This window comes from Vitis riparia, chromosome 9 (genome assembly GCF_004353265.1).
Source record: "Vitis riparia cultivar Riparia Gloire de Montpellier isolate 1030 chromosome 9, EGFV_Vit.rip_1.0, whole genome shotgun sequence".
NCBI classification, from domain to species: Eukaryota; Viridiplantae; Streptophyta; class Magnoliopsida; order Vitales; family Vitaceae; genus Vitis; species Vitis riparia.
This window is the reverse complement of record NC_048439.1, coordinates 7,506,279-7,532,449: the sequence shown is the minus strand read 5'-3', so window position 1 is coordinate 7,532,449 and position 26,171 is coordinate 7,506,279. Positions and strand designations below refer to the sequence as shown.

The window sequence follows — 26,171 nt, the reverse complement described above, 5'->3', positions numbered from 1 at the left end:
TTGGAGAAAGCCCCTTCAGATATGCATTCTCTCTTACATTTAGCTTCAACGTGAGTAGAAAATCATAACAATGTTGATGATGCATATACCTTTTATGAAGCGAAATATCAGAAAAATCATGTAAAATACAAAGCATTATTGAAAAATGCATTTCAGACTCACACAGTTCTACAGTTCAACAGCTGCATTAGCATTCTACCGATGTTTGTGAACAAAGTCAGTGTTGGGCATTCATACTTCATAATGTAGCCACCTTTCTGTTCTTGAAAGATCTGAATCATCTTATGAGTATCCAACTTGTAGAAACTGAAAAAATTGGTTGACCCCCAATTGGTGGGAATGCAAATCAATTAGGTGGGGAACATTTACAAATTAGAAAAGAGCAAATTCCTGTTTTGTTTACACTAGTCCCAGTGACTGAAAACCAGGTTCATCTTAATCAAGAAATTGAAAAGAAATAGAAGTTTTCAACATGGGAACTTCTAGGGCACCTCAAAGCTAGAAATTACATTCATCCAATTCTGAGGTTGTTAAGACCTCAGCTTACACATGAGAATTTGATAAATGGGCAAAAAAAATGTTAAATTTGATTCAAAATGGTAGCCATGTGATTTATACAGATGAAACTTATTTCAAGAACTTTCACATACTTTACACATGTATTGCCAAACCAAGTCCAGGATCCTTTGTGCAGTGCCTGTTGTATATCCTGCTACTTTGTTCTGCAGGCATTCAAAAACAAACTAATTATACATCTAGCAACTCTTGTTGCAGAAGAATCCTTAAGCATTAAACAGCTTCATTTGTTCAAATGAATCCAATTTGTGTGAATTAAAAGATAATGCATCAATACTACCACTACACCATATGTATTAACATAACTACTGAAATATAAAGAGATTTAAAGGACACAGGGGTGTGTGTATTAGTGCAACATACGTGTGTGGATGGGGAGGAGTTTGGTTGAGGGGGAATTTTGTTTTGGGTCCCACAAAAATGTCCCTATTTTACATCATTTACATATGATGTGTCCCTGAGAATAGCAGCTGTGATGATGTGCCTGTGCATTACTTGATCCATTTTCTTCAATTATATATTAGTAATATCATAGAAGGACTGGGTTTTCCATGGGAAAAAAATAAAGGAATGAAAGAATTCAAATAATTAGGATCATCAGAGAGAACTTCCTCTTAGTGTCTTTTAGTGTGTATAGATTGAACATTCATACCAACACTTTTGATATGGATGGAACAGGCAGAAGTGATGATTTATTCCTTCCCCCCAGTCCTGAAAGAGGTATTCCTTAAAGATCGCATAGTTTAGTCTAAAAACATTTGAAAGTTATTTATTAAGAGATGCATTCTGTTGATTAAAATAAAGCACCAAGGCACGAATGATAGGAATGACAGTTTTACACTTATGGGGAGTAAGCATTCCTTACCTTCACAAGAATAGTTCTGTGCTTCAATTCTAACAATGGAATAACCCACATTGAGGTAACACAGTTGACATGCATTGAATTTAAAAGAATGCTCTCAAAGCATCAACAACTTTCTCAGGCCTGCCAAAACAGTATACTGTTAAAAAGTTAAAAGGCAAAAGTAAGCTTAACTAACATAAATGCAGTTCAGAAGTGAATTACCAGTCCTCCTGTGGCATATGACCAGCACCTTCTATCAACTTAAGTTTTATGTAATCAGGGTTTCCCTTTTGAAACTCTTCTGCCACTGACTGAGGCAGATACTTGTCTGATATTCCCCATGCAACTAGTATTGGTTTATCCCACCTGAATTCCCGAAGTCATTCGTTCATAATTCATGGTAAAATAAAAGGCAAGGTCAGCAGCATGAAGAATAGTTTACACGTGAATTTTGAAAATACACAAAATATGCTGTTCAAACTTTGAAACAGAAATTGATCAACATCAAGCTAATGTGAACCCTTCCATATGGATACTGAAAGCAATTTATATGGCTGTATCTACACAACTGCAATATATCCCGCATTAAATTACATGCATTTCTTGGTCATGGGCTTAGGATCGCCATGCAATTCAGCTTCGGTCAAGCCCATGAAGCACACTCCAAATTATATGCTCAACCAATAAAAAATAGCTAATACAGAAATACCAAATCCCACTCCATGAATCATGCAATGACAATAACGTCAGAATTGAATGGCAATGGAGGCATAAGGTTTTGAATTTACAATACAAAATAAATGGAAATTAGAACCAAAGAAAACAAAATAATATACAATTGGGCAGGTATTCAAATACACTCAAAACAGCAGCTAGAAGATGCATGGACCTCAGCAAAGGTACCGATTGCAGATACCTGCCAATTTGCAACATCTACCAGCATTTTACTAATAATTACTCAGCCACAAGGAAAAATGTTTTCACACCTCATAGATGACACTGAACCACATGAATTGCTTCATACATAAGCATTTTTGTGGAGCTTTAAATCTCAAGTGTACTGCTTTTATAATTTTTATGATGATGGAAAGGTTGTAATTTTTTATCTAGTAAACCACTGCAGCAAGATGTAGTATTAAGGTGGACACAGATTGTTAATAATCAAATAGCTGAACCATATAATACAAACATATACATATCTTTGTTGTACGATGAAAAAAAAAGAACACTTTGCCATGCCATGATTCAGAGTGAACTTCTGGAAAAAAAAATAATAATAATCCATATCACCTAGCAGTTAGTATTTTTTTTTTTTATTTACATTTTTCTTTTCCCTAGAAGATTGTATTGTGCTGGAATCCTCATAAAACACTATGCCATCTGTTCTCCCGCCAGCTTCATTTTACTTCCTAAGGAAATTCTTATGCTTACTGTATGCCTTAAAAAGAAAAAAAAAATGAAAAATAGTCCAGATTATCAACCTCTTATTTTTCAGCCCATAGAAATCCAAAACTCCCACAAGGTTGACATAGATTCTCTACAATTCTGTCCAACTCAAGATCTACTGCAGATACCATAATCACTCAAGGTTATGTCAGAGAAGCAATTTATTTATATTCCAGCAGCCCATTCAAAGAGTGATGATTGTGTCAAGAATAACTTAAATGGCTGAAATTTCCATTTTAGCACTTTATTGCTAATCCAACAGAGAATGAATGTATATGTTTAACAACATTTACACTGGTACTAACATGTAAGAAGACGATTTTCCATTTCATTAAAATATTTTTCTTTTTCTGATAGGCACAAGTTTACTAAAATTATATACCTTCCAGATGCAAATCCAACAGCTACTTGGCTTGCTATATCTTTGAAGTTTGCTTTCCTTGCAGCTTCAAGCAGAGCTGAAATACAATGTAAAATTTTTTCTAATAATGCAAATCTTAGTTTTTCTCCCATCTGTCATTATGCATGATCTAATTAGTTTTCAATCAAGGAAAGGCATTATTTTATTCCAATATTTTCACTCATTTAAAATGCAGCTTTAAGAACCAATGCTTTCTTAAGCACAAAATAGTCAAAGTCCTCACATGCAATTCTTGATGATGATATTTGTTGAATGATAAAGAGAAGTATGGAATTCTAGGTTTCAAGAGTCTCTTTCCTCCACTGCCATTTTGCCAATCAATGAGAATCCAAAGAATTAAAACTGTCCCTTTAAGTAGTAAGTTTTGTCCATCAAACTAGCAAACCTAATAGTTTTACATGAAACCAATAATAAGTGCCTCAGAAACACTTGTCAACAATCTGGTGAACTTGGGTTCACCATGCCTAGCTTGTCAAGTAAAGTTTCTAACTGTACCCAAAGCTTTTGCAAATGCATAAACAGTTTAATCCTGTATTAAGCATTTCAGAAATCAAGATTGCTTTATTCTAGGTTAGTGGTAGGGGCAAACTTCCCAGAGAATCATCCTTGCATGTATCCAATGGTTAAGTGGGATAGTTCCTATTTATAAAACAAGAAACACCATCTCCTCTCCTTTTTTTAAGTTCGTATGTTAATATTACAACCCATGCTGCCAACCCCCCTTGTTTCTCTTCTAAATTGGATAAGTGGCAGGCTAATTTGGCTGCCACAATCCAGCACTCTCTTGAACCTACTGGAAAATTTTTGGTCCTCTAGTAATGTTAACAGACTTCCTCTTTTGTGCTTGGCAATATAATATGATTTGACTTTCCTGAATGATGAGCAAAGTGACCGATTCAAAAACAGCCTCCTCATGATATTATAAGTAGATAATTAGAGGCTGACAATGAGCTAATGAAAACTGAATCTAGTTCCATTTCTTTTAACGTCTACTATATGACGAGCTGATAATGCAGTTCCTTGGTCCTTGTGAGTAACTCCAGGGCTTTCATATGTTAGGGTACTTAAAGCAAAAGTGAAATACGAACCAAATCCAGGTCCACTGCTTGACAAATATGGTAATCGATACACATCAGCCTTTTCCAGCTTTAGAACATAACTGTCAAGAAAAAAGAGAGGTTATCCACAAAGAAGAGCAGAGATGGCACCTGTGAGTTAGTAGGTAGAAGTCTTCTCCACTGAAAGAAAGAACTACAGAATAGTAGAATGTAAAGACAATATATTCGCATAATGAAGTAAAAGAGATCAGAAAGGGAAAGCATTTGGTGCAATGGATGAGGAGATTGAGGAATCACTCCAGAAAACTCTCAAAACATTATTTTTCCAGCCCAAGACTGATATGTTTTATAGTAAGTTCAATAATTTCACAAAACAATTGATAAACACACTCCAACAACATATATAATATATATAATATGCTAAATTCCCAACATCCTTCTGTTTCGACAATGCTGAACTTTGTAAACCAAGGGCGATGACATCACTCCTTTTTTTTTTTTTTTTTTTTAGGCAGGTGATAAAGGTGATGACAATCATGATGATTATATGCCTCATTCTTATTTCCTTTTAAAAGACAATTTGAGCTGAGACAGGTGGTGTATGCATGGTGTTAGTTTTTATCTATGTAATCATGTGACAATGAACCCTAGCACTTTCAGTTCATGCAGTAAAAGTGCACATCCAAGAAAGTGCTGACTCAAGAAAATTATGGCCCGTTCCCCAACCATTAATACTAACCTCTTGGTCTATCTATGATTGTTAGGTAACACGCTTTTCCTCTAACGCATGAAATGCATATTGATCTTGTAATGCATGAAGTGCATTGTTACCTTCACTCATCAATATATATATAAGAGAGCCTGCAAAAATCCCAACATTTCTTCTTTTTCTACAACAGTAAGATTCATAAACGAAGAAAGGGTGATGACAATCACTTCCTTCTCATTTTTGTTTCTTTAGTAGGTAAAAAGGTGAAAGCAGTCATGATGATTATATGCCTGAATCCTATTTCCTTTTAAAAGAAAAACGAAAACAAAACAAGTGGAGCTGAGATGAGTGATGTGTGCAGGATGTTGGTTTTCTATGTAATCATTCAAAAATAGACCATAGCACTATCAGTTCATGAAATAGTAAAAGTGCACTCCCAAGAAACTACAAACCCAAGAACATTATGGCTTGTGTCCTAACTAGTAACAAACATAGTGATTAAAAACTTACGATACAATACATTTTTAATCGAAATCAATGCATATCGCAAACCATATTTTATCTTAATTGTATCTTATGATACATACATGATGTGATACACGACACAAAAATATATACACCTTCAACTATTTTTAATAATTTTAAAGAAAAATCAAATTCAAAATATTTTGTCTTAAAAGAATTGTTATATTAATTGTTTAAAATGTACTATAAAGTTGGAAATTGATCATAAAAGGCAAAGAAAGGTAAAATAATTCTATATGACAAATTTCGTTCTTGTTGTCAAAGACTATTGGGGAAGATATTATTTGAATAATTTGAATGTTGATGTCTACCCAAAAAAAATAAAAAAATAGAATATTGACATTGAAAATGATGATAATTGATGAATAAAAACTTTTACTTAATATATTAACTTTTTTTTCAATTGGAAAAAAATGATGACAAACATGAAAAGTTGGAATTTTGAAGATGACACAAAGACATGCATATCCACAACACATATAAGTACACAAACCTAGTTAGAATTTGAGACTAAAAATCATATATGAAATTGCAAAAATGTTTATTTTTGTGGACTTTATGATAAACATATGCATCAAACTCATATTTTGTTAAATTCAACTTTTCAAAACTCTAGTATTTAATGTTTTGATATAGTATGACATAGACATGGATTAGTCCTTTAATCCTATTATCTTTTATGAAATTAGTTATATATTACTTTACATATGTATAAACTATTACCATATTGTTTAGTATTGGTATCATATTTTTTTGTACTGGTGTCATACTATTTTGTTAATAATATTTTATGAATATTTTTAACCATATTTGATGCACTATTAAAGCAATATGGGATACAACTTTAACTAATGCTTCACAATGAAAAATTAGATAGACATATACTTATATGAATGGTATTGGTATAAGATACAATATGCTATAATATGACGGAAAAAAAAAAGGCCCGATGCATGATCCATTGTTCGAGTTAATAACTCTGGTAATAATAACATCTCATTTTATCTTTGATAGTTATGTACGACACTTTTCACTAATGCATAAAGGACATTGTGACTAGGGATGACAATGGGATTGGGTATTTTCAAGGATTCGCGCTACCTCGCCCCTAATAGGACGGGTTTGGAAGACATCTAAACAGATTAGAGGCAGGTTTAGGAATTTAAAATAAAAAAATAAAAAATAAATAAAAAACAAGTTGAGTTTAGGTAAATGCAAAATAAAAAATAAATCTACTTCTTATAAAAATAAATTATAAAAAATTATAATATTTATTTATTTATAATTTTAAAAATTAATAAAAATATTAAATAGGACAGGGCAGGGTGGGTATGGAAATTCCCATGCTTGCTTGACCCATCTCGTCTTGTCTAAAGTTTTTATTTTAGACAAAAATAGAAATAGGTTTAAATAATCAAGACAAAGTCAAGGTAAGGATAAGACTCCAAACCCACCCTATTGATATCCCTAATTGTGATCTTCACCATTATAAGAAGCAACATACAAAAGATGATGATATTTCTGATTTAGAAATCTACCAAGAATGTACTTTCCTTATAACTTTATAAAAGAGAACAAGATTAAATTAATGTAACCTTGTAGAACATTCTAAGCTTCCATTATTGATTGAGATAGCTAGCAACAAAACAGTCATAAAGTCCAACAATAATAAATTATTTTATGATCAAAGATTAAAATGCAAGCCTAAATCTAGAAACTTCTCAAAGTACTAGATGTAAGTGGATACATACGCGCTACCTGCTTCAATGAAACGCTCTGCCATAACAGCATTCTGGCATGTAAATTCACCGTAAAGAGGAATTCTGATTATACAAAGAAAAATTAATTCAATCAAATAAAGAAGCATGATAGTGTTGATAAGTTTCAAAAAATTAAACCAAAAAGAAGTTCATAGGCAAGCTTTTAGTTAATGTTCATAATATAGAGTGAAAGAAAGGGTATTAGTCAAGCATAAAAGAAAACAAAGAAATTAAAAAAAAATTTTAAAATGAAAGAAGATAAAGGAAAAGATATTGCATTATACATCATTTCACAAAAAAAAAGGTATGATTTGACTACTATACGCCTTCTATATAGTTTCACAATCAAACACAATAATGCCAATAAAAGGTTAAACTAAATACTATCAAGATAATCACTAATTTTAATGGAAAAAGGTATAAAAACCTATGCCTAGATTTATCAATCAATTGTTTCTTATTTCATTATACACATTGTGAGAGCATGATATACATTATGGACCCAAATCATAACAACTTAAGTTTTTAGGAAAATTAATTACTCAACTTGATGTTTGTTGAAATTCGGCATTCAAAGTTAGGGTTTTAATTTAGGAAAGTATTTTAGGAATAAAAAAGGAGAGATCATTTAGGATATTTCCTTAGGATTCAGTTTCCTATTTTTTAGGAGAGAATCAAGCTAGATAGATATTTTCTTATTCAGTCATTTGTGTATATATATGTGTATGGTGTGTACCGAATAAATCAATAAAGGAGTTCAGAAATTCTTCATGGTATCAGAGCCAATTTTCTGAAACCCTAATCCCTTCTGGCCGCCTCTTATTCAGGCCATCATTCATTCCAGCCAAAACTCTCTGGCCATCTCTCAATTCGGCCATCTCTCTCTCTGGCCATCACTCATTCTGGCCAAGTCTCTCTGGCCATCTCTCAATCCGACCATCTCTCTCTCTAGCCATCTCTCATTCCGGCCATCAGTCCCTATTCTCAGGCCGGTATCTCTGGTTTTCTCCTCTTCCCTATTTCCAGCAACCATATTCGGCTGTCTTCCTCATCTCCATGACAAAATACGGAATGGCATCATCACAAGTATCCAGCATCACGACACCAGAATCAGGGGGCAGTTCTGAAATTCCAAACCTTGGTGGCAGTGATCCCTCTCCTATTCTCATCACAGGACACAAATTAAATGGCCATAACTATTTACAGTGGTCACAATCTGTGTTGCTGTTCATTTGCGGTAAAGGAAAGGATGAGTACCTCACTGGAGAAGCAGCCATGCCAGAAACTACAGAACCGGGTTTCAGGAAGTGGAAGATTGAAAACAGCATGATCATGTCATGGCTTATCAATTCCATGAACAATGACATAGGTGAAAATTTCTTACTGTTTGGGACTGCAAAAGACATATGGGATGCAGCCAAAGAAACTTACTCAAGTTCTGAAAATACTTCAGAACTTTTTCGGGTTGAATCAGCCCTACATGACTTCCGCCAAGGAGAGCAGTCAGTTACTCAGTATTACAACACACTCACAAGGTATTGGATGCAACTTGACTTATTCGAGACTCACTCATGGAAATGTTCGGATCATGCAGCAACATACAGGTAGATTGTGGAACAAAAGAGACTGTTCAAGTTTTTCCTAGGACTAAACAGGGAATTGGATGATGTTAGAGGCCGAATCATGGGCATTAAACCCCTGCCAAGTCTCAAGGAGGCTTTTTCAGAGGTTAGGCGTGAAGAAAGTAGAAAGAAAGTGATGATGGGATCTAAAGAGCAACCTGCCCCAACATTGGATGCCTCTGCCCTTGTTGCTCGGTCATTTAATAGTAGTGGTGGAGATCGTTAGAAACGGGATAGGCCTTGGTGTGATTATTGTAAGAAACTAGGCCATTATAAGGAGGCTTGCTGGAAGCTTCATGGCAAACCGGCTGATTGGAAACCAAAGCCACGGTTTGACAGAGATAGCAGAGCACACGTGGCTGCCAACTCTGAGAGCACATCTGTTCCCGAGCCGAGTCCATTCAACAAAGAGCAGATGGAGATGCTACAGAAACTATTAAGCCAAGTTGGCAGTGGCAGTACTACCGGGACAGCCTTCACTGCTAATCGAGGAGGAATGAAGTCGTGGATAGTGGACACAGGTGCTTCTGATCACATGACAGGAGATGCTGCCATTCTCCAAAATTACAAGCCAAGTAATGGTCATTCATCCATCCATATTGCTGATGGTTCAAAGTCAAAAATTGTCGGGACAGGTTCCATAAAACTTACTAAAGAATTGTATCTTGACTCTGTCCTCTATGTTCCAAACTTGGATTGTAATCTTTTGTCCATTAACAAATTGGCCTGTGATCTCCAATGTGTTACTAAATTTTATCCAAACTCATGTGTTTTTCAGGACTTGAAATCGGGAAAGATGATTGGCAGTGCTGAACTGTGTTCCGGGCCCTACCTCCTCCCATGTGGCCAATTCTCAAACCAAGTCTCTCAAGCAAGTTGTGTACAGTCTCAGAGTCTGTTAGAGTCTTTCAATTCTGTGTCAAATTCTAAGGTCAATAAAGATAGTGAGATTATAATGTTACACTATCGCCTTGGTCATCCTAACTTTGTTTACCTTGCAAAATTGTTTCCCAAATTATTTATCAATAAAAATCCAGCATCTTATCACTGTGAAATTTGTCAATTTGCAAAGCATACTCGAATAGTATATCCTCAAATCCCATACAAACCTTCGACTGTTTTCTCTTTAGTACATAGTGATGTGTGGGGTCCCTCACGGATAAAAAATATTTCTGGCACTCAATGGTTTGTGACATTCATTGATGATCATACACGGGTAACATGGGTTTTCCTTATGAAAGAAAAGTCAGAGGTCGGGCACATTTTCAAACCTTCAATCTTATGGTTCAAAATCAATTCAATTCCAAAATTCAGGTCCTCAAGTCAGATAATGTAAAGGAATACTTTACTAGTAGTCTCAGTACCTATCTTCAAAATCACGACATTATCCACATAAGTTCTTGCGTTGACACCCCACAACAAAATGGGGTGGCTGAATGCAAGAATAGACGTCTCTTGGAGATTGCCCGGTGCCTTATGTTTTCCTCTAATGTTCTAAACTATTTCTGGGGGGAAGCCATTCTCACAACTACCTATTTGATTAACCGTATGTCATCCAGAGTGCTTACCTTTCAATCCCCACGTCAACTTCTCTTAAAAAAATTCCCTCACACCCGTGCAGCCTCTTCTGATTTACCACTCAAAGTATTTAGTTGCACGGCATTCGTTCATGTATATCCTCAAAATCGTAGCAAATTTGCTCCTCGAGCCAATAAGTGCATTTTCCTAGGGTATTCTCCAACCCAAAAAGGGTACAAATGCTATTCTCTAACCAACAAAAGATTTTACACCACCATGGACGTCTCTTTCTTTGAACATGTCTTCTTCTATCCCAAATCTCATGTTCAGGGGGAGAGCATGAATGAACATCAAGTTTGGGAGTCTCTTCTTGAGGCTGTACCTTTTTCTCACTCAGAGTCACCAAATCCTTCCCAATCCGCGCCCACTGAGTTGTCCACACCCATGCCGTCATCAGTCCAGTCAGCCCAGCCCACAAATGTTCCTTCTCCCGTGACCATCCAGTCTCCCACGCCTATTCAACCTATAGCCCCACAACTTACTAATGAGAACTTACAAGTATACATTAGGAGGAGAAAAAGACAGGACTTAGAGCACGGATCACAGCCAACATGTGGCCAATATATTGACTCCATTTCAAGTCTACCTGAGGAGAACATAGGTGAGGATAGGGCTGGAGAGGTGTCAACTCCCAGCATTGATGATTCTACTCTGCCGATTGCATTGAGGAAGGGTGTTAGGAGATGTACAGATCATCCAATTGGGAATTATGTTACGTATGAAGGGCTATCACCATCTTACAGAGCATTTGCTACTTCTCTTGATGATACTCAGGTTCCCAACACAATACAAGAGGCATTCAAAATTTCAGAATGGAAGAAGGCAGTACAAGATGAGATTGATGCACTTGAGAAGAATGGGACATGGACTATCACAGATTTGCCCGTTGGGAAGAGGCCCGTGGGGTGCAAGTGGATTTTCACCATAAAATACAAAGCAGATGGATCAGTCGAGAGATTCAAGGCTCATTTGGTAGCTAGAGGGTTTACACAATCCTATGGGATAGACTATCAGGAGACTTTTGCTCCTGTTGCAAAACTGAACACTATCAGGATTCTTCTCTCATTGGTTGTCAATCAAGATTGGTGCTTGCAACAACTGGACATAAAAAATGCGTTTCTAAATGGTGACCTAGAAAAGGAAGTCTACATGGAAATACCACCTGGTTTCGAAGGAAGTATGGCAAAGAATCAGGTTTGCAAACTCCAAAAATCCTTGTACGGCCTTAAACAATCTCCCCAAGCCTGGTTTGATAGATTCACAAAGGCAGTCTTGAAGCTGGGCTACAAACAAGGTCAGACTGATCATACTCTATTTGTCAAGAAGTCTCATGCCGGGAAAATGGCCATATTGATAATCTATGTCAATGATATTATTCTATCTGGGAATGATATGGAGGAATTACAGAATTTGAAGAAGTATTTGTCAGAAGAGTTTGAAGTTAAAGACCTTGGAAATTTGAAATATTTCCTTGGTATGGAAGTGGCTAGATCAAGGAAGGGAATTGTAGTCTCTCAAAGAAAATACATACTCGACCTTCTTAAGGAGATCGGTATGCTTGGATGCAAACCAATTGATACTCCTATGGATAGTCAGAAGAAACTTGGTATCGAGAAAGAGAGTACACTGGTAGACAGGAGGAGATATCAGCGACTCATCGGGCGCTTGATTTATCTCTCACACACTCGGCCAAATATTGGCTTTGCAGTGAATGCTGTAAGTCAATTCATGCACAGCCCCACTGAGGAACACATGGAAGCAGTCTACAAGATTCTTAGATATTTAAAAATGACACCAGGGAAAGGTCTATTCTTTAGAAAGACAGAGAATCGTGACACTGAAGTATACTCAAATGCGGATTGGGCAGGAAACATCATTGACAAGCAGTCCACTTCTGGATACTGTTCTTTTGTCTGGGGAAATCTTGTTACCTGGAGGAGTAAGAAGCAATTAGTTGTAGTCAGAAGTAGTGCAGAAGCTGAGTACAGAGCTCTAGCACAGGGAATCTGTGAAGGGATTTGGATAAAAAGGGTTCTTAGTGAACTGGGACAAACGAGTTCATCTCCGATTCTGATGATGTGTGATAATCAGGCAGCTATAAGCATAGCAAAGAATCCCGTGCATCATGACAGGACCAAGCACGTTGAGATTGACAGACACTTCATCATAGAGAAGGTGACTAGTGAGACGGTTAAATTGAACTACATTCCTACCAAGCACCAAACCGCAGACATCCTCACCAAAGCTTTACCTAGGCCTAACTTAGAAGACTTAACTTGCAAGCTGAGATTATATGATATATATTCTCCAGCTTGAGGGGGAGTGTTGAAATTCGGCATTCAAAGTTAGGGTTTTAACTTAGGAAAGTATTTTAGGAATAAAAAAGGAGAGATCATTTAGAATATTTCCTTAGGATTCAGTTTCCTATTTTTTAGGAGAGAATCAAGCTAGATAGATATTTTCTTATTCAGTCATTTGTGTATATATATGTGTATGGTGTGTACCGAATAAATCGATAAAGGAGTTCAGAAATTCTTCAATGTTAAAGCACTGATTAACTAGACATCTCAAGTTAAAATATTCTCCCCATCTATTTATATGCCTAATTATCTATTAATCACAAATTGACATTAGTCTGTAGATACCCATGTTTATGCCTCCTACATAGAGTTGCACATTGGGGTGTTAAAGTATGATATATACTATGGGTTCAAATTCTAATAGCTTAAGTTTTTAAGAAAATCGATTACTCAACACAAAGCAAACTTATCTTTTGCCACACAAGAAGAATCCTTGAATATAGAAAGCATCTTGAATAATCATGAGTCATGTCAATCAATATGGATGGAAATGGAATTGAAGGCACCCAAGAAAGATTTATGTGAGTAATTTAGTAATAGCATGAGAGGCAAGAGGAAGAGGAGAGAGTACAGTATCCATCAGAGAGAGAGATATTAAGGTATAAGCTTCAACATGCCGATAATACAAAAGTACAGATAACCATTAATTCATGGATAGAAAAGAGAGGGGAATAAAAGAAAAGTGAATTGGTTTTATCTTTAAAACACATATTAAGAAAATAATATACAAAGTAATAAGATAGATTAAGTAAATCATGTGTAAAATAAAACAGGTGATAAGGTAATCATTTATCATTAGATAGTTAATATAGTTAACCAATTTTCATAAGAGCTTAAATTGTTAAATAGTGGACTAACATTGTCTATCAAGTTAATTTAGGCTTTAGCCTGAAGGCCCCTAACACCTTGTGTCATGAGCAGCCTTCTTTAGGCTTACATAAGGGCTCAATAAATTGAGTGAAATAAACATGTGATGAGGTTCAAACTCATGACCTTGTAATGACCTTCTGTTAAGAATCTCAATCAAATAAGAGAAATTCTAATATGGTTGTTACCTATTTTTTAAGGATAATTTGTTATTATTTTTTAGGGATAAGTTGTTGTATATTTTAAACTTTGAGATTTTATTTTGTTCCTAGAAATCTAGGTGTACAACTGTAAATTTAGTTTGATTTGTTGTACCTTATATATAAAATAAAGCATGTTTCTCTTCCTTATTCAATTAATATACGACATTTTTTTACCTGATTCTAGATGATATCAAAGCTGACTTAATTGGCCATTCCCTTTGTTTTTTGTCCCATTCTTTCCAATTTTGTTCTTCTTCCTTTTCCCTTTCTGTTGCTATTTCTTTACCATGTCAGAAATTTCCGAATCTACTCCTTCCATTCTCAGGTGGTCACAATATGTTCAGATGTACATTAAGGGCCATGGCAAAATTGGTTATTTGACTGGTGACACCAAAGAACCAACAAAGATTGACCCTACCTATGCCACTCAGGATGCAGAAAACTCCATGATCATGACATGGCTGGTAAATTCCATAGAGGAGGAGATTAGCTCGAATTATATATGCTATCCTACTGCCAAAGCTCTTTGGGACAACATTATTCAAATGTATTTGGACCTTGGAAATTAATCTTAAATGTATGAGTTGTAACTCAAACTGGGCGATATTCGTCAAGGTGAGAATTCGGTTATCAAATATTTTAATATGCTTAGGGGTTTATGACAGGATCTTAACTTATTCAATGACTATAAGTGAAAAAATCCGGTTGATTGTAACTATTTTAAGAAGATGGTAGAAAGTTTACGGATATTCAAATTTTTAGTTGGACTTAATGTTGAGTTTGATGAAGTTCAAGGTATCATTGGTCGGCAACCTCTTCCTTCTCTAGGTGAAGTGTTCTCTAAAGTGCGTTGTGAGGAAAGCCGAAGGAATGTTATGATTGGGAAGAAGCTCTATGGACCTGTGTAAAACTCGGCCTTATTGGGCACTGTAGCAACGACTTCTCGCAATCCTAATAACTAGCGTCGTCCAAATGACAAGCCAAGAGTTTGGTGTAATCATTGTAATAAACCACAACACACTCGTGAAACCTGCTAGAAATTATATGGGAAGCCAGCTGATTGAAAGCCTATTGAATGGAAGACTAACAAGCAAGGCAACTCTAATCATTGCTTAAACCTGCTAGAATTTTTTGCTCAATAGATTCAGGTGCCTCTGACCACATGACTAATGTATCTCATTTGTTTATCTCTTATACAACTTGTTTTGGAAATAAAAAAGTACGTATTGCAGATGGAAGCTTATCTTTTATTGTTGGGTAAGGCTCTATTCGTTTATCCAATAAGATTGTTTTACAATCTATTTTACATATCCCCCTTTTGTAATCTCTTATCCGTAAGTCGTTTATCTAAGGATTCTAATTGTCGTGTTGTCTTTTGTGCCTCTCTTTGTGAATTCCAGGATTTAAACTTGGGGATGATGATTAGCAGTGCTAGATTGATTGACAATTTCTACTATTTTGATGATAACCGATTTGAGAATAAACAAGCTCAAGGTTTTATTGGTAGTGTTCATTCAATCCTTGTGCATGATCAAATAATACTATGGCATAATAGATTAGGACATCCTCATTTTTTCTATTTAAAACATTTGTTTCTATGTTTATTTAAAGGATTGGATTGTACTTTTTTATTTATTCTGAAACTTGTTTTTTGGTCAAAAGTCATCGCAATTCTTATAAAATAAAACCGTATTGTGCCTCAAATCCTTTTTATTTGATACATAATGATGTTTGGGGTCCTAAGATTACTACTTTAACTGAGAAAAAATTGTTTGTGATGTTTATTGATGATCACACACGCCTATGCTAGCTTTATCTAATAAACTCTAAATTTGAGGTTGCAAAACTCTTTTAAGGATTCTTATTCTATCGTTGAAAACCAATTTCAAACCAAAATAAGTATTCTTCGAAGTGACAATGGAACAGAATTTTATAATGATCGTTTAGGTGATTTTTTGCTAGAAAAAAGTATTTTACATTAACCAACTTGTCGGGACACTCTTCAACAAAATGGAATTGCAGAACGTAAAAACAGACATTGACTTTAAGTAGGTAGAACTCTTATATTTCATATGAATGTTCCTACACACCTTTGGGGGGATGCAATTTTAAAAAGTTGTTATTTGATTAATAGAATGCCTACAAGGGTTCTAAACTATGAAACACCTTTACAAACTCTTAAGAATACTTTTCCAAACACATGCCTCACCTCAAATTTACCCTCAAAAAATTTTTGTTGTACAATGTTCGTCCATGTGCCAACTCATCTCTGATCCAAACATGATCCAAGAATCGGAAAATATATTTTTCTAGGTTATGCTCCTAATAAAAAAGGGTATAGGTGTTTTAATCCTACCACTAAGATAATTTATATTAGTATGGATGTAAACTTTATTGAAAATATTCCTTTTTATAGCAAAACTACTCTTCAAGGGGAGAGCTCGAATGAAGATCAGTTTTAGCAACAAGAACAACCAAAACCCAGTATTTTTCATCTTGAAATAAATCAAAAAACAGATGTTTTAATTAGTGAAAAAGAGGGAAATAATGATTTATCTATGCCAAATGAAATTACATCACAAACAGAAGGAGAAACTCTACAACCTATGTTCATTGAGCTCCGTGTTTATACTAGGCGCATGATTAATTCTAATACTGAGAATAATCAAGTCAATCTTGAGCATGGTCAATCATCACCTCCTAGTTCTCAAAATCCAGGTAATCTTCCTATGGACTCCACTCTTTTACCTCTTTCTGATCTTGATATCCCTATTGAAATCTGAAAATGAGTTAGGAATTGTATCAAATATCCCATTGCGAAATATCTGTTTTATCAAAGACTCTCAAAAAAATAGAGAGCTTTCACTTCAAATGTCTCTTACTTGTTTATTCCTAGAACTATACAGGAAGCACTCGGACACTCGGAATGGAGGTCAATAGTTCAAGAAGAAATGAATGCTCTTCTGAAAAATAGAGCATGGGAAATTGTTGATTTACCTAAGGGGAAGAAGACAGTGGGATGCAAGTGGGTTTTCACAGTCAAGTGTAAGCCCGATGGTATTATTGAAAGATACAAAACAAGGTTAGTAGCCAAAGGTTTCACACAAACCTATGGAATTGACCACTAAGAGACCTTTGCACCTGTTGCAAAGATTAATTCCATTCGGATTTTACTTTATCTTACAGTATATTTTAATTGGCCTTTACACCAATTAGATGTGAAGAACGCTTTCTTAAATGGCAATTTGGAGGAAAAAGTGTTTATGGATTTACAACCGGGTTTCAAAGAAAAGCTAGGAAAAAAAAAGGTTTATAGATTAAAGAAGTCCTTGTATGGTCTTAAGTAGTCTCCTGAGGCTTGGTTTGAGATATTTGGAAACGTAATCAAGCTTCAAGGATATATTCAAAGTAAAACTGACCATACAATGTTTTATAAACACTCAAGAGAAGGAAAGATTGTTGTGTTGATAGTTTATGGGATGCCATTATTCTAACTGGTGATGACAGTCCAAAACTTGAGAGATTGAAGAAAGTTTGAACTCGTGAATTTGAGATAAAAGATTTGGGTCCCCTAAAGTACTTTCTTGGTATGGAGTTTGCTAGATCCAAAAAAAGTATTTTCATTTCTTAAAGAAAATATATACTTAACTCATTAAGTGAAACATGTTTACTTGTGTGTAAGGGTGCAAAAACTCCTATAGAACCGAATTCGAAACTCCAACCAGCAAGTCCAATAGAGGTGATTGACAAAGAGAAATATCAACGCCTAGTTGGGAGACTTATTTATCTCTCTCATACTTGTCCCGATATTGCATTTGTGGTAAGCCTGGTGAGTTAATTCATGCACTCACCCAATCAGGGACACTTTGATGTTGTGTACAAAATTTTAAGGTACTTAAAAGGGACTCCAGGAGAAGGACTTCTATATGAGAACCGAGAACATCTCCAAGTGGATGTGTTTACTGATGCAAATTGGGCAGGAAGTGTAATTGATAGGAGATCAACTTCAGGGTATTGTTCTTTTGTTGGAGGCAATCTTGTGACTTGGCGGAGTAAAAAGCAGAATGTTGTGGCTAGAAGTAGTGTTGAAGCTAAGTTTAGAGCAATAGCTCATGGCATTTGTGAAGTTTTGTGAAGTTTACCTATGAAGGTCTTTTGTGATAATAAAGTTGTCATTGTCATTGCATATAATCCAGTACCCCATGATAGAATTAAACATGTTGAGATTGATAAACATTTTATCAAAGAGAAATTAGAAAATGGACTGATTGTTATGCCCTACATACCTACGGTTGAACAAGTTGCAGATATACTCACTAAGAAATTGCCAAAAAAGCAGTTTGATGATTTAGTAAGCAAGTTAGCCATGAATGACATCTTCAAACCAGCTTGAGAGGGAGTGTTGAGAATCTCAATCAAATCAAATAAATTCTGATCTAGTTGTTACCTAATTTTTAGGGATAATTTGTTGTTGTTTTTTAGGAATAAGTTGTTGTATATTTTAAATTTAGAGATTTTATTTTGTTCTTAGAAATCTGGGTGTAAAACTGTAGATTTAGTTTGACTTGTTGTAGCTTATCTATAAAAGGAAGCATGTTTCCCTTATTCAATTAATATACAACATTTTTTTATCCTATTCTAGACCTTCCTCTAAAGGAAGGTTCTATACCATGTTTAAAGCTACCAATTTTTCTAAAAGCTTAAGTTGTTAGGTAGTGAACCAACAATGTATTTCAAGCTCACTTCAATTTTAGCCACAACGTATTAGACCCATGAAGTCTACTACACAAGTGAAGATGGATATCCATCAAAACTAGTTTTCAGAAGAACTTGTTAATTTGTGTGCACTACCTAAAAAAAAGCAATATCAACTTAATTCCAAGATCTAAATGCAAAAATTATGCCAAGAAATCAGATACAGGTTGATTCTTCAACTAATCCACAATATTCAAGCTTTCTATGATGTTCTTTATGCCATCATCATAAGCATGATAAGAAAGAAAAAAAATTGTAATTATTTTATGCGAACAAGTGTAAGTAGGCAAAAAGCACAATTAAGGATTTAGGTTAATCAAAAGTTTATACTTCCAAATAAGTTAGTAGCAACAATAAGGTATCACTTGTTTTTATTAGGGTTTATCTCAAGTCCCAATCTAGTTCAGTTTCTTTTCATAAAGTTTTCTTCTATTTTTCAATTAACAGGAAAGGTTTCCTGTAGGAATTGAAGGAGCAACACCTTGCCTTCTTGGGACTTGGGATTGCAACTACAAGCATTGGGTGTGAGATTTTTGAAATTTTTATTTAATTTTTGGGCTTCTTTGAGTTTTAGGTTGGTGTTCCTTCAAGAAATCGCTTCAAAATTTGTCTAATTAGATTTGGGGTAAATCATGTTCCTGTGATCTCCATTTGTAATGAAGATTGCTTATCCACTTGCCCATGGAAGTAGACTGATAAATGAGTGAACCACATAAAATTCTTGCAGTCTCTTTCCTATACTCTTGTGTCAATTTTCTACTATTTATACTTTCTAATTAACCCAAATCTGAATATGGTTTTGCATAATGATTGATAGTTCACACTTGTGTGGCAGTAACAGTTTTTCAACTGAAAGACTGATCAGGAGCTGATAATTCACTTGGCTCATCACACAAATATCTCACATAAGTCGTTCTAAAAATAAAAAGCAGAGATAAGAATATTAAAATACATTGGCAGTTTTAACCAGAGGATCCCTTATATATAATGTGTAAGTTAGCCAAAAACTTGGGCATCGTGGAGAAGAGTTTGACTTTGTGTAGTATAAAGAATATTCACCGATGACAAAGTATAAGCATTTCATCAGTTTTGGGCTTTATGGCGGGAGAGAAATAGGAGGGCTTTTGACAACTTTGAAAGCACGGATCAAACAATTAAAAGTTATTTTTTGTATCTATTTTGGGATTGGGTTAGATTGTACATTGAGGGTGGATCTTTATCATTGTTAAACTTTGTGGATTGGGTAGGCTCATGATAGGGAGCGGTAGCAGGTTTTTGTGTCTACGCGCCTTTTTGTCCTTTTTTCTTTGTATACGACGTGTATACTTTCTTTCTTTTAATACAATTCTTATTTACCTATCAAAAAAAAAAAAAAGTATAAGCATTTCATCAGTGGATATCATAAATACCAAACCTTAACTGCTGAAACAGTCCTGGAACCGGAGATGAAGCTGTCAATGGACTGTTCAGAATAGCAAGCTTTGATATCCTGCTTGGATTTTTCAAGGCCCAAGTCAATCCAAATGAGCCTACAAGAAATCCCTGCAAGACAAATGTGAACAGAACATATCAGATATCTACATTAAAATAATATTTGTGACATAGTTTTAATCACTACTTTATATGGCATCTAAATTTTTAACAAACCATGTAGTGCAAAACCAGTTGTACAGATGGCTCACATATAGATTGCATTGTAAACACTACTCATAAATCTCCAGTCTTACATTCTAACCTGAACTACAAGTAAAAATGGCGATTTGACCTCCAACACATCAAGCAATTTATCGAATTCATCATGGAACTCCTTTTCTGATACAGTAAGAAGAAAAAACTTCATAAAGTTGAGCATTATATAACAAAAAATGATACAACTGACAACATAATTAAGATTACCATATGAAAAATAAAAGACCTGTATAGTCAAATCCATATCCTGAATATGGCTTCTCACTGAAACCAAAGCCTATCCAATCAGGTGCAAAACAGTGAAACCCAGCATCTGACATCTATTCAAGAAACAAAACAGTTTTATTTAGACATGATAGCAACAATTAATAAAGGACAACAGAAATAGGTAAATCCACTATGCATACTAGTAGGCATCCCTGTATACCTAGATTGAATGGTCTGTACATATTGTTGGATTTGTAACAACCATATTTGATAGCTTTTCATGAGAAATTAATTTTTGCTCCTCTCTTGGAATGAATACATTCCCATTTCAGCTTTTACACAAAAGACCCATATAGGAACTCAGAAAAGTAATCATAGGTTACCTTCTATGTCAAGCCTCAAGGAAGCTTGAATCCTAATATCAAAAACCAGTATTGCTTGGTGTAAGGAGAAGGAAACCAAGAGTCCTCATGTAATTCGTCTTTAAATACATCTATAGTGTTACATGCTGTAAGTATAGGTTCCAAAAAAGATGCAAATAATTCTGAAAGAACTGAATAATAAATTCGATGAAATGACAGGTAATTCATTTGGTAAACCCACAGACGGAAAAAGAGAAGTTACTCATTTTCCGTCTCAGAATAGAATAAATGGGAGGCAAGGTTGGGGACAGATTGCAATTGCAAAGGTAATGCATGGTAAAAAAGCTTCCAAGCAAACATGTTAAGCTTTGACAGATTGAATTCCTATCCTAATTCAATCCTTAATTCCTGTCTTTTTATTTCCTGGCTGGCTAAAACAAATCGCGAAAAAAAAAAAAAAATTAATGCGATTCAGAGAGATCTTTGAACAGCAGAAAAGACGAAAGCCCAAGGCAAAAAGGTGCAGGCATCATTCTGCTTTTGTGGCTCAAAAAAAAGTAAACCCCCCCAGGAGGATAAGTCCTTGAAGGTTTCGGGTTTGACATCCTGCAGACAGTGAGAGCTCCAGCAAGCCTACAGGACATGCATATGGTGACACAGTGATAAAACTTCTATCCTAAAACATTGAGTAGGAGAATAGAACAAGGTTGACAAGTGCATGTCCTGGGTTTGAAATGATCATGAAACAGTCTGCTAGGGTGCAGTTCTCAAAAATTTAAGCAAACCTAAAACTAATACGTGGCTAATGATTTACATCAAGGCTTTAGCTTTCAAATGCAAGAGTAGCAGAGTACATAATAGCAACAAGTGGTCAGATAAGAAAACTGGATGGTCTAATTGAATAGTCTATTTTATATGTAAGGGCATATATGCTCGGTGAATAAAAATATAAGCTATGAAGACAAGATAAACAGAGAGATTCCCCCAGATCTTCACACAATAGTACATTGACAGTTGGCCCTTGGCTACTCATAACTCAAATATTGTCTGTTTGGTGCTGGCAATTAGCTATTCATTAATTCAAATATAGTCAATGTCCTTTTCTTTACTAAACATATAGAATTATTTATGCTTCTACAAAGAAATGTTATATGTATAAAAGGCAAATGTTATTTAGAATCCTTGATGTCATTAAAACAAGAGCCATGATATGATATAGTAAACAAACATCCCCCTACAAAACCTGGGACATAACAACTCGATAGCTATAAGACTGTGTTGGAGCCCCATGAAGGAATACGATGGTTCCTCTCCGGCTATCAGGAGACCCTGTAAGCCAAATTTACTTGTCAGCTAACTTCAATGAAAAAAATTACTTTTTAAATTTATGGTGAAAAGAAAAAGGCAATTGACAATGTTATTAAAACATTTACCTGTTTCCCTCACAAACCATACAAACTCCCCAGACCTGATGTAAGAACCATACTCTTTTCCCTTGTCTTCTATCCTCTAGAATAGAATGCATGAATATTATTAATTTTTGGTGATAGGAGACATTAAGATTGATTTCTTAATCATGATATTACACAATACAAATATATTTGCAGTAACATATTCCTGAACCACTACTGATGATGATGTTCATCAAGAATGATATGAGGGGTTCAAAATAAATAACTATCATATGGCAGCAACCATGACAATGTCAAAGGACAGCTTTGCTGTTCACACTTCTTTTCTTATTTTAGCCCACACTTCTTTCCTTATTTCTCTATTTATTATTCTGTACAGTTAGCATACATTATTTGACAGATTATAGTTTACATGTATAGGGCTAGAATCATGCGGGAATTTATTTGCTTTTATTTGCTTTCCATGTATAGCATCCTTGTAGAGTCTATATATAATATACAAAACTCAAGGTCAAGGTATTTCGGCCATTCACACAATATTTTGACAAACAATGGTACCACTGCATGAATAAATGATGTTTAGTCAGTGTTATGTCTTCAAACTTTCCTTCTCAAATTAACTCCACGATTTGTTTACCTATAATTTTACACATACAAATAAGTGGAAACTATAATTAAAAAAGCAAACACGAGTTTTAGTCCAAAGATCTAAGAAACATAAAAAGGAAAACAATGCAAATCATGGATGAAAAAGCAATAAGTTACATGTAAAAATCCGTGAAATAAAACCAACCAGAAATAGATTTACTGAATCTAGCTTTACTAGGAGTAATATGATACATGACCAGGTTAATAAAATATGAGGGATATGTCGTATATCCAAGTCAATGGAGGTGGCACTATGATATGTGTTTGCACTTACATTTCATGCAACTATATGATACATTAATGTTCAAAGTATGTTGAATTAATTATTTCATATTTTATGTTATCTGTTTGATAACTTTATTCCTTTGAGATAGACTAATTGCTATTAAGCATAAAGGTCATTATTCTCAATCCAATGGGCAGAATGTGAGGGGCCCAAGAATCGTTGCACAATAAGTCATGTACAAAAATATTTGGGATTCTGAGATATGAAAAACCGTATTCCTAATTAATGAATAAACTTCCAGAACAAATTAAATTCAACGAAACCCATTATCAAAACAAAGAAGATAAAATTTTGATGTATAGTTGGTCATTAAGACTGTTAAGAAAAATGATATGTATATTGAGTCTAAATCCTGCAAAGTTAAGCTTTTAGGAAAATTGGTAGTTCAACGAATACAACATTTTATCAATTTATGGCACTGGATTGTTGGCTTTTATTTCAATTTTCAGTGGAGAAAAAATCCTGAAAATTTTAAAAATAAAAAATTTCAAATATGATTCTAGCAAATTACCAAGGAGTGAAAAGTTTTCTCACTACATAAATTTATAAATCAAACAAAAGAGACATTAGGGATTTATCAATTTCTCCCTGAAAACATAGAATTTCATAAGAAACCATGTCGAAGTAACAAAATTCTTGAATTATTCCTAAATTTTCTAAAGTTATCAGAAATGTTTAACCAAATGCATGAAACCTGAATTTATCTGGGAAAGTAAACAATTAGTGACTATCCCAAGCTATTTAGTAAATTCCCATATAATTATGGAATAACAATGCAACTTTCTTATTTTCTTAACATGCATTGCTTTTCTTATCTCAAATTCATGTTGGATTTCCTCAAGTTACTCCTGATAATTTCATTAAAAACAACCAAATTGTGAACCATTTTAATGCTTAATTCATTGGTATGATGTCATCAGTCCACCAAACTTGGGTTTAGAAAAGGTACAGGCATTAATTGGCAAAGAAATCAAGTAAAAAGGAAACGGGAAATTAATATTAAAATTCTGAAGAAAAAAAATATGGAACACTAAATTTTCATTAATTACTCTAAAAATTCAAACCAAAATAGAAAGAAAAAAAAAAAACACCTACAAATTATCACAAGCAGCATATAAAAAGAAAGTAATGAATACTTCCCAAACAGGTTGAGACTTAAATTCAAGAACACGATTTGGGGATTCAATAATGGAATAAAGAAACCTCTAACATTAACAAAAGAGCACATTTGGAAGCCAGAATTGCACAGCTTAAGCAAACAATTCAGGAAATTGGGCAAAAAGGAAAATCTAAAAAGATGGTGTAGAAGAACTGAATTACACATCTTAGGTAGATAATCCAGTGAATTCATAAAAAAATGAAGAAACAGGACAACCTATAAAATTTACATCAGAAAAAAACAATGAAGACCACCCAAAGTCATAGAAAGTAAAGTGGTCTCACGTAGAGCATTTGGCCGACATTGCCGTCCTCGGCGGGACTCTCGGGAAGCTGAATGGCGGAGCGGCTGGAGGGGTTGTCGGTGACGAACCCAAATGGGTTGAAAGCCGGCGAGTCCTTGCCTTCTTCCTCCTTCTCCGTGGCATTAGCTATCACTGTTCTCCCTCTACTTCTTCTTCCACCACTTCTCCAGCAGACGCTGGTGGTGATAGCGCCGACGGCGGTGGAATTTGAGAGAGAAGAAGAAGAGAGTGGGAGATTGAGGAGAGGAGAGGGGAAAGAGGAAGCCATTGGCTGAGAGTTTGAACTGAACGGACACCACCACATTTCACTCCTTTTAATTTTATTTGTATTTATATTACTCGGGAGTTTGTGGACGAGGGGGTTTTGGAGCTTACATATGCTGTCTTCCACTCTCCACCGTGGCATATGTTGTCTTTTGAGTTTCAATTTTTCACATTCACCAATACGGGTGTAAATAAGTGGATTCAGTCGGTTTTTTAATGAAAAATTAACCGAATCTAAAAAACGAATCAACCAAATTTGAAGTGAAAAAATCTAACCAAATCAAATCTTTTAATATCGATTTAATTCGATTTTTGTCAATCGGTTTTGACTCAACTTAATAAACTTTTTTAATATTAAGATTTGTATTTGTTTTAAAATAAAATATGATTAATTTAAATTTATATTAAGGCCCAAGTCTAACCAGTTTTTAAAATTAATTGAAACCAACTTGAATTTGATATTAAAAATATATTAAATACATTTAGAATTCTTTTTATCATAATAGAAAAATAATAAATTATTTTAATAGAATCTAATATATAAAAATATATATCAGATATCAAACAATTATATATTAATTTTAGAATAACGGTTTGATTCAATTTTTATCACTATAAGACAAAAATAAAAAAAAATTTGAACCGACAAAATCAATTTTTAAAATTCTCAAACCGAATCGATCTTTTTGTTTTAAAAAATCGAACTTGATCGATTTTAGTTGATTCAACTCAATATATCAATTCTTTGATGTTACTTACACCCCTATTCACCATCATTTTTTTATTCAATTATATATTTGATGACGGAACACAAAGAAAAAGAAAATGTTCAACCTTTTTACCATCTCATAGGTGAGTTGGTGATGGAAATTTTTATTTTTTTTTCATAAATATCGTGATTGTTGAGCTATACAAAACACGTCATACTATAACCACGAATCAAGAGGAGATCAACAGGTTATGCTAATGAAATAATCGAGCTTCCTAATGTGATCAAACAATCTTGATATTGAATCTACTCTCATAATTAAGACATATAATCTTACCCTATAACAAAGATCAATCAATCATTACCTACTAATGAATTAATATTGAAATATAGTACAGTGCTCTTAA

General features: G+C 34.5%; 1 protein-coding gene across 2 annotated transcripts; it reads right to left on the bottom strand.

Moving 5' to 3' along the window:
• Positions 1-350: 350 nt before the first annotated feature.
• Positions 351-25,081, bottom strand: LOC117922171 (cis-3-alkyl-4-alkyloxetan-2-one decarboxylase). Of its 2 annotated transcripts, XM_034840206.1 has the most exons (12): positions 24,772-25,081; positions 22,416-22,491; positions 22,226-22,311; positions 20,640-20,733; positions 20,460-20,536; positions 20,139-20,266; positions 7,331-7,402; positions 4,376-4,446; positions 3,249-3,324; positions 1,643-1,786; positions 1,442-1,561; positions 351-722 (listed from the first exon to the last, which is right to left on the bottom strand). In XM_034840206.1, exons 1-11 carry the CDS (start codon positions 25,057-25,059, stop codon positions 1,522-1,524), a joined length of 1,152 nt encoding a protein of 383 aa, XP_034696097.1. In that variant the 5' UTR covers positions 25,060-25,081; the 3' UTR covers positions 351-722; positions 1,442-1,521. The 2 variants fall into 2 exon arrangements, with proteins under 2 accessions (XP_034696097.1, XP_034696098.1); XM_034840207.1 differs by lacking the exons at positions 22,226-22,311; positions 22,416-22,491.
• Positions 25,082-26,171: the final 1,090 nt, after the last annotated feature.

What these genes read in the sequence shown, in the direction of transcription:
- LOC117922171 (XM_034840206.1), bottom strand. Translation starts at nt 25,059, where the DNA reads ATGGCTTCCTCTTTCCCCTCTCCTCTCCTCAATCTCCCACTCTCTTCT. An exon ending in ATCGAGTTGTTATGTCCCAG is followed by an intron (nt 20,734 to 22,225) that starts GTTTTGTAGGGG and finishes TTTCTTGAATAG; the next exon opens with ATGTCAGATGCTGGGTTTCA. An exon ending in AAGCAGTGGACCTGGATTTG is followed by an intron (nt 3,325 to 4,375) that starts GTTCGTATTTCA and finishes ATTGTATTTCAG; the next exon opens with CTCTGCTTGAAGCTGCAAGG.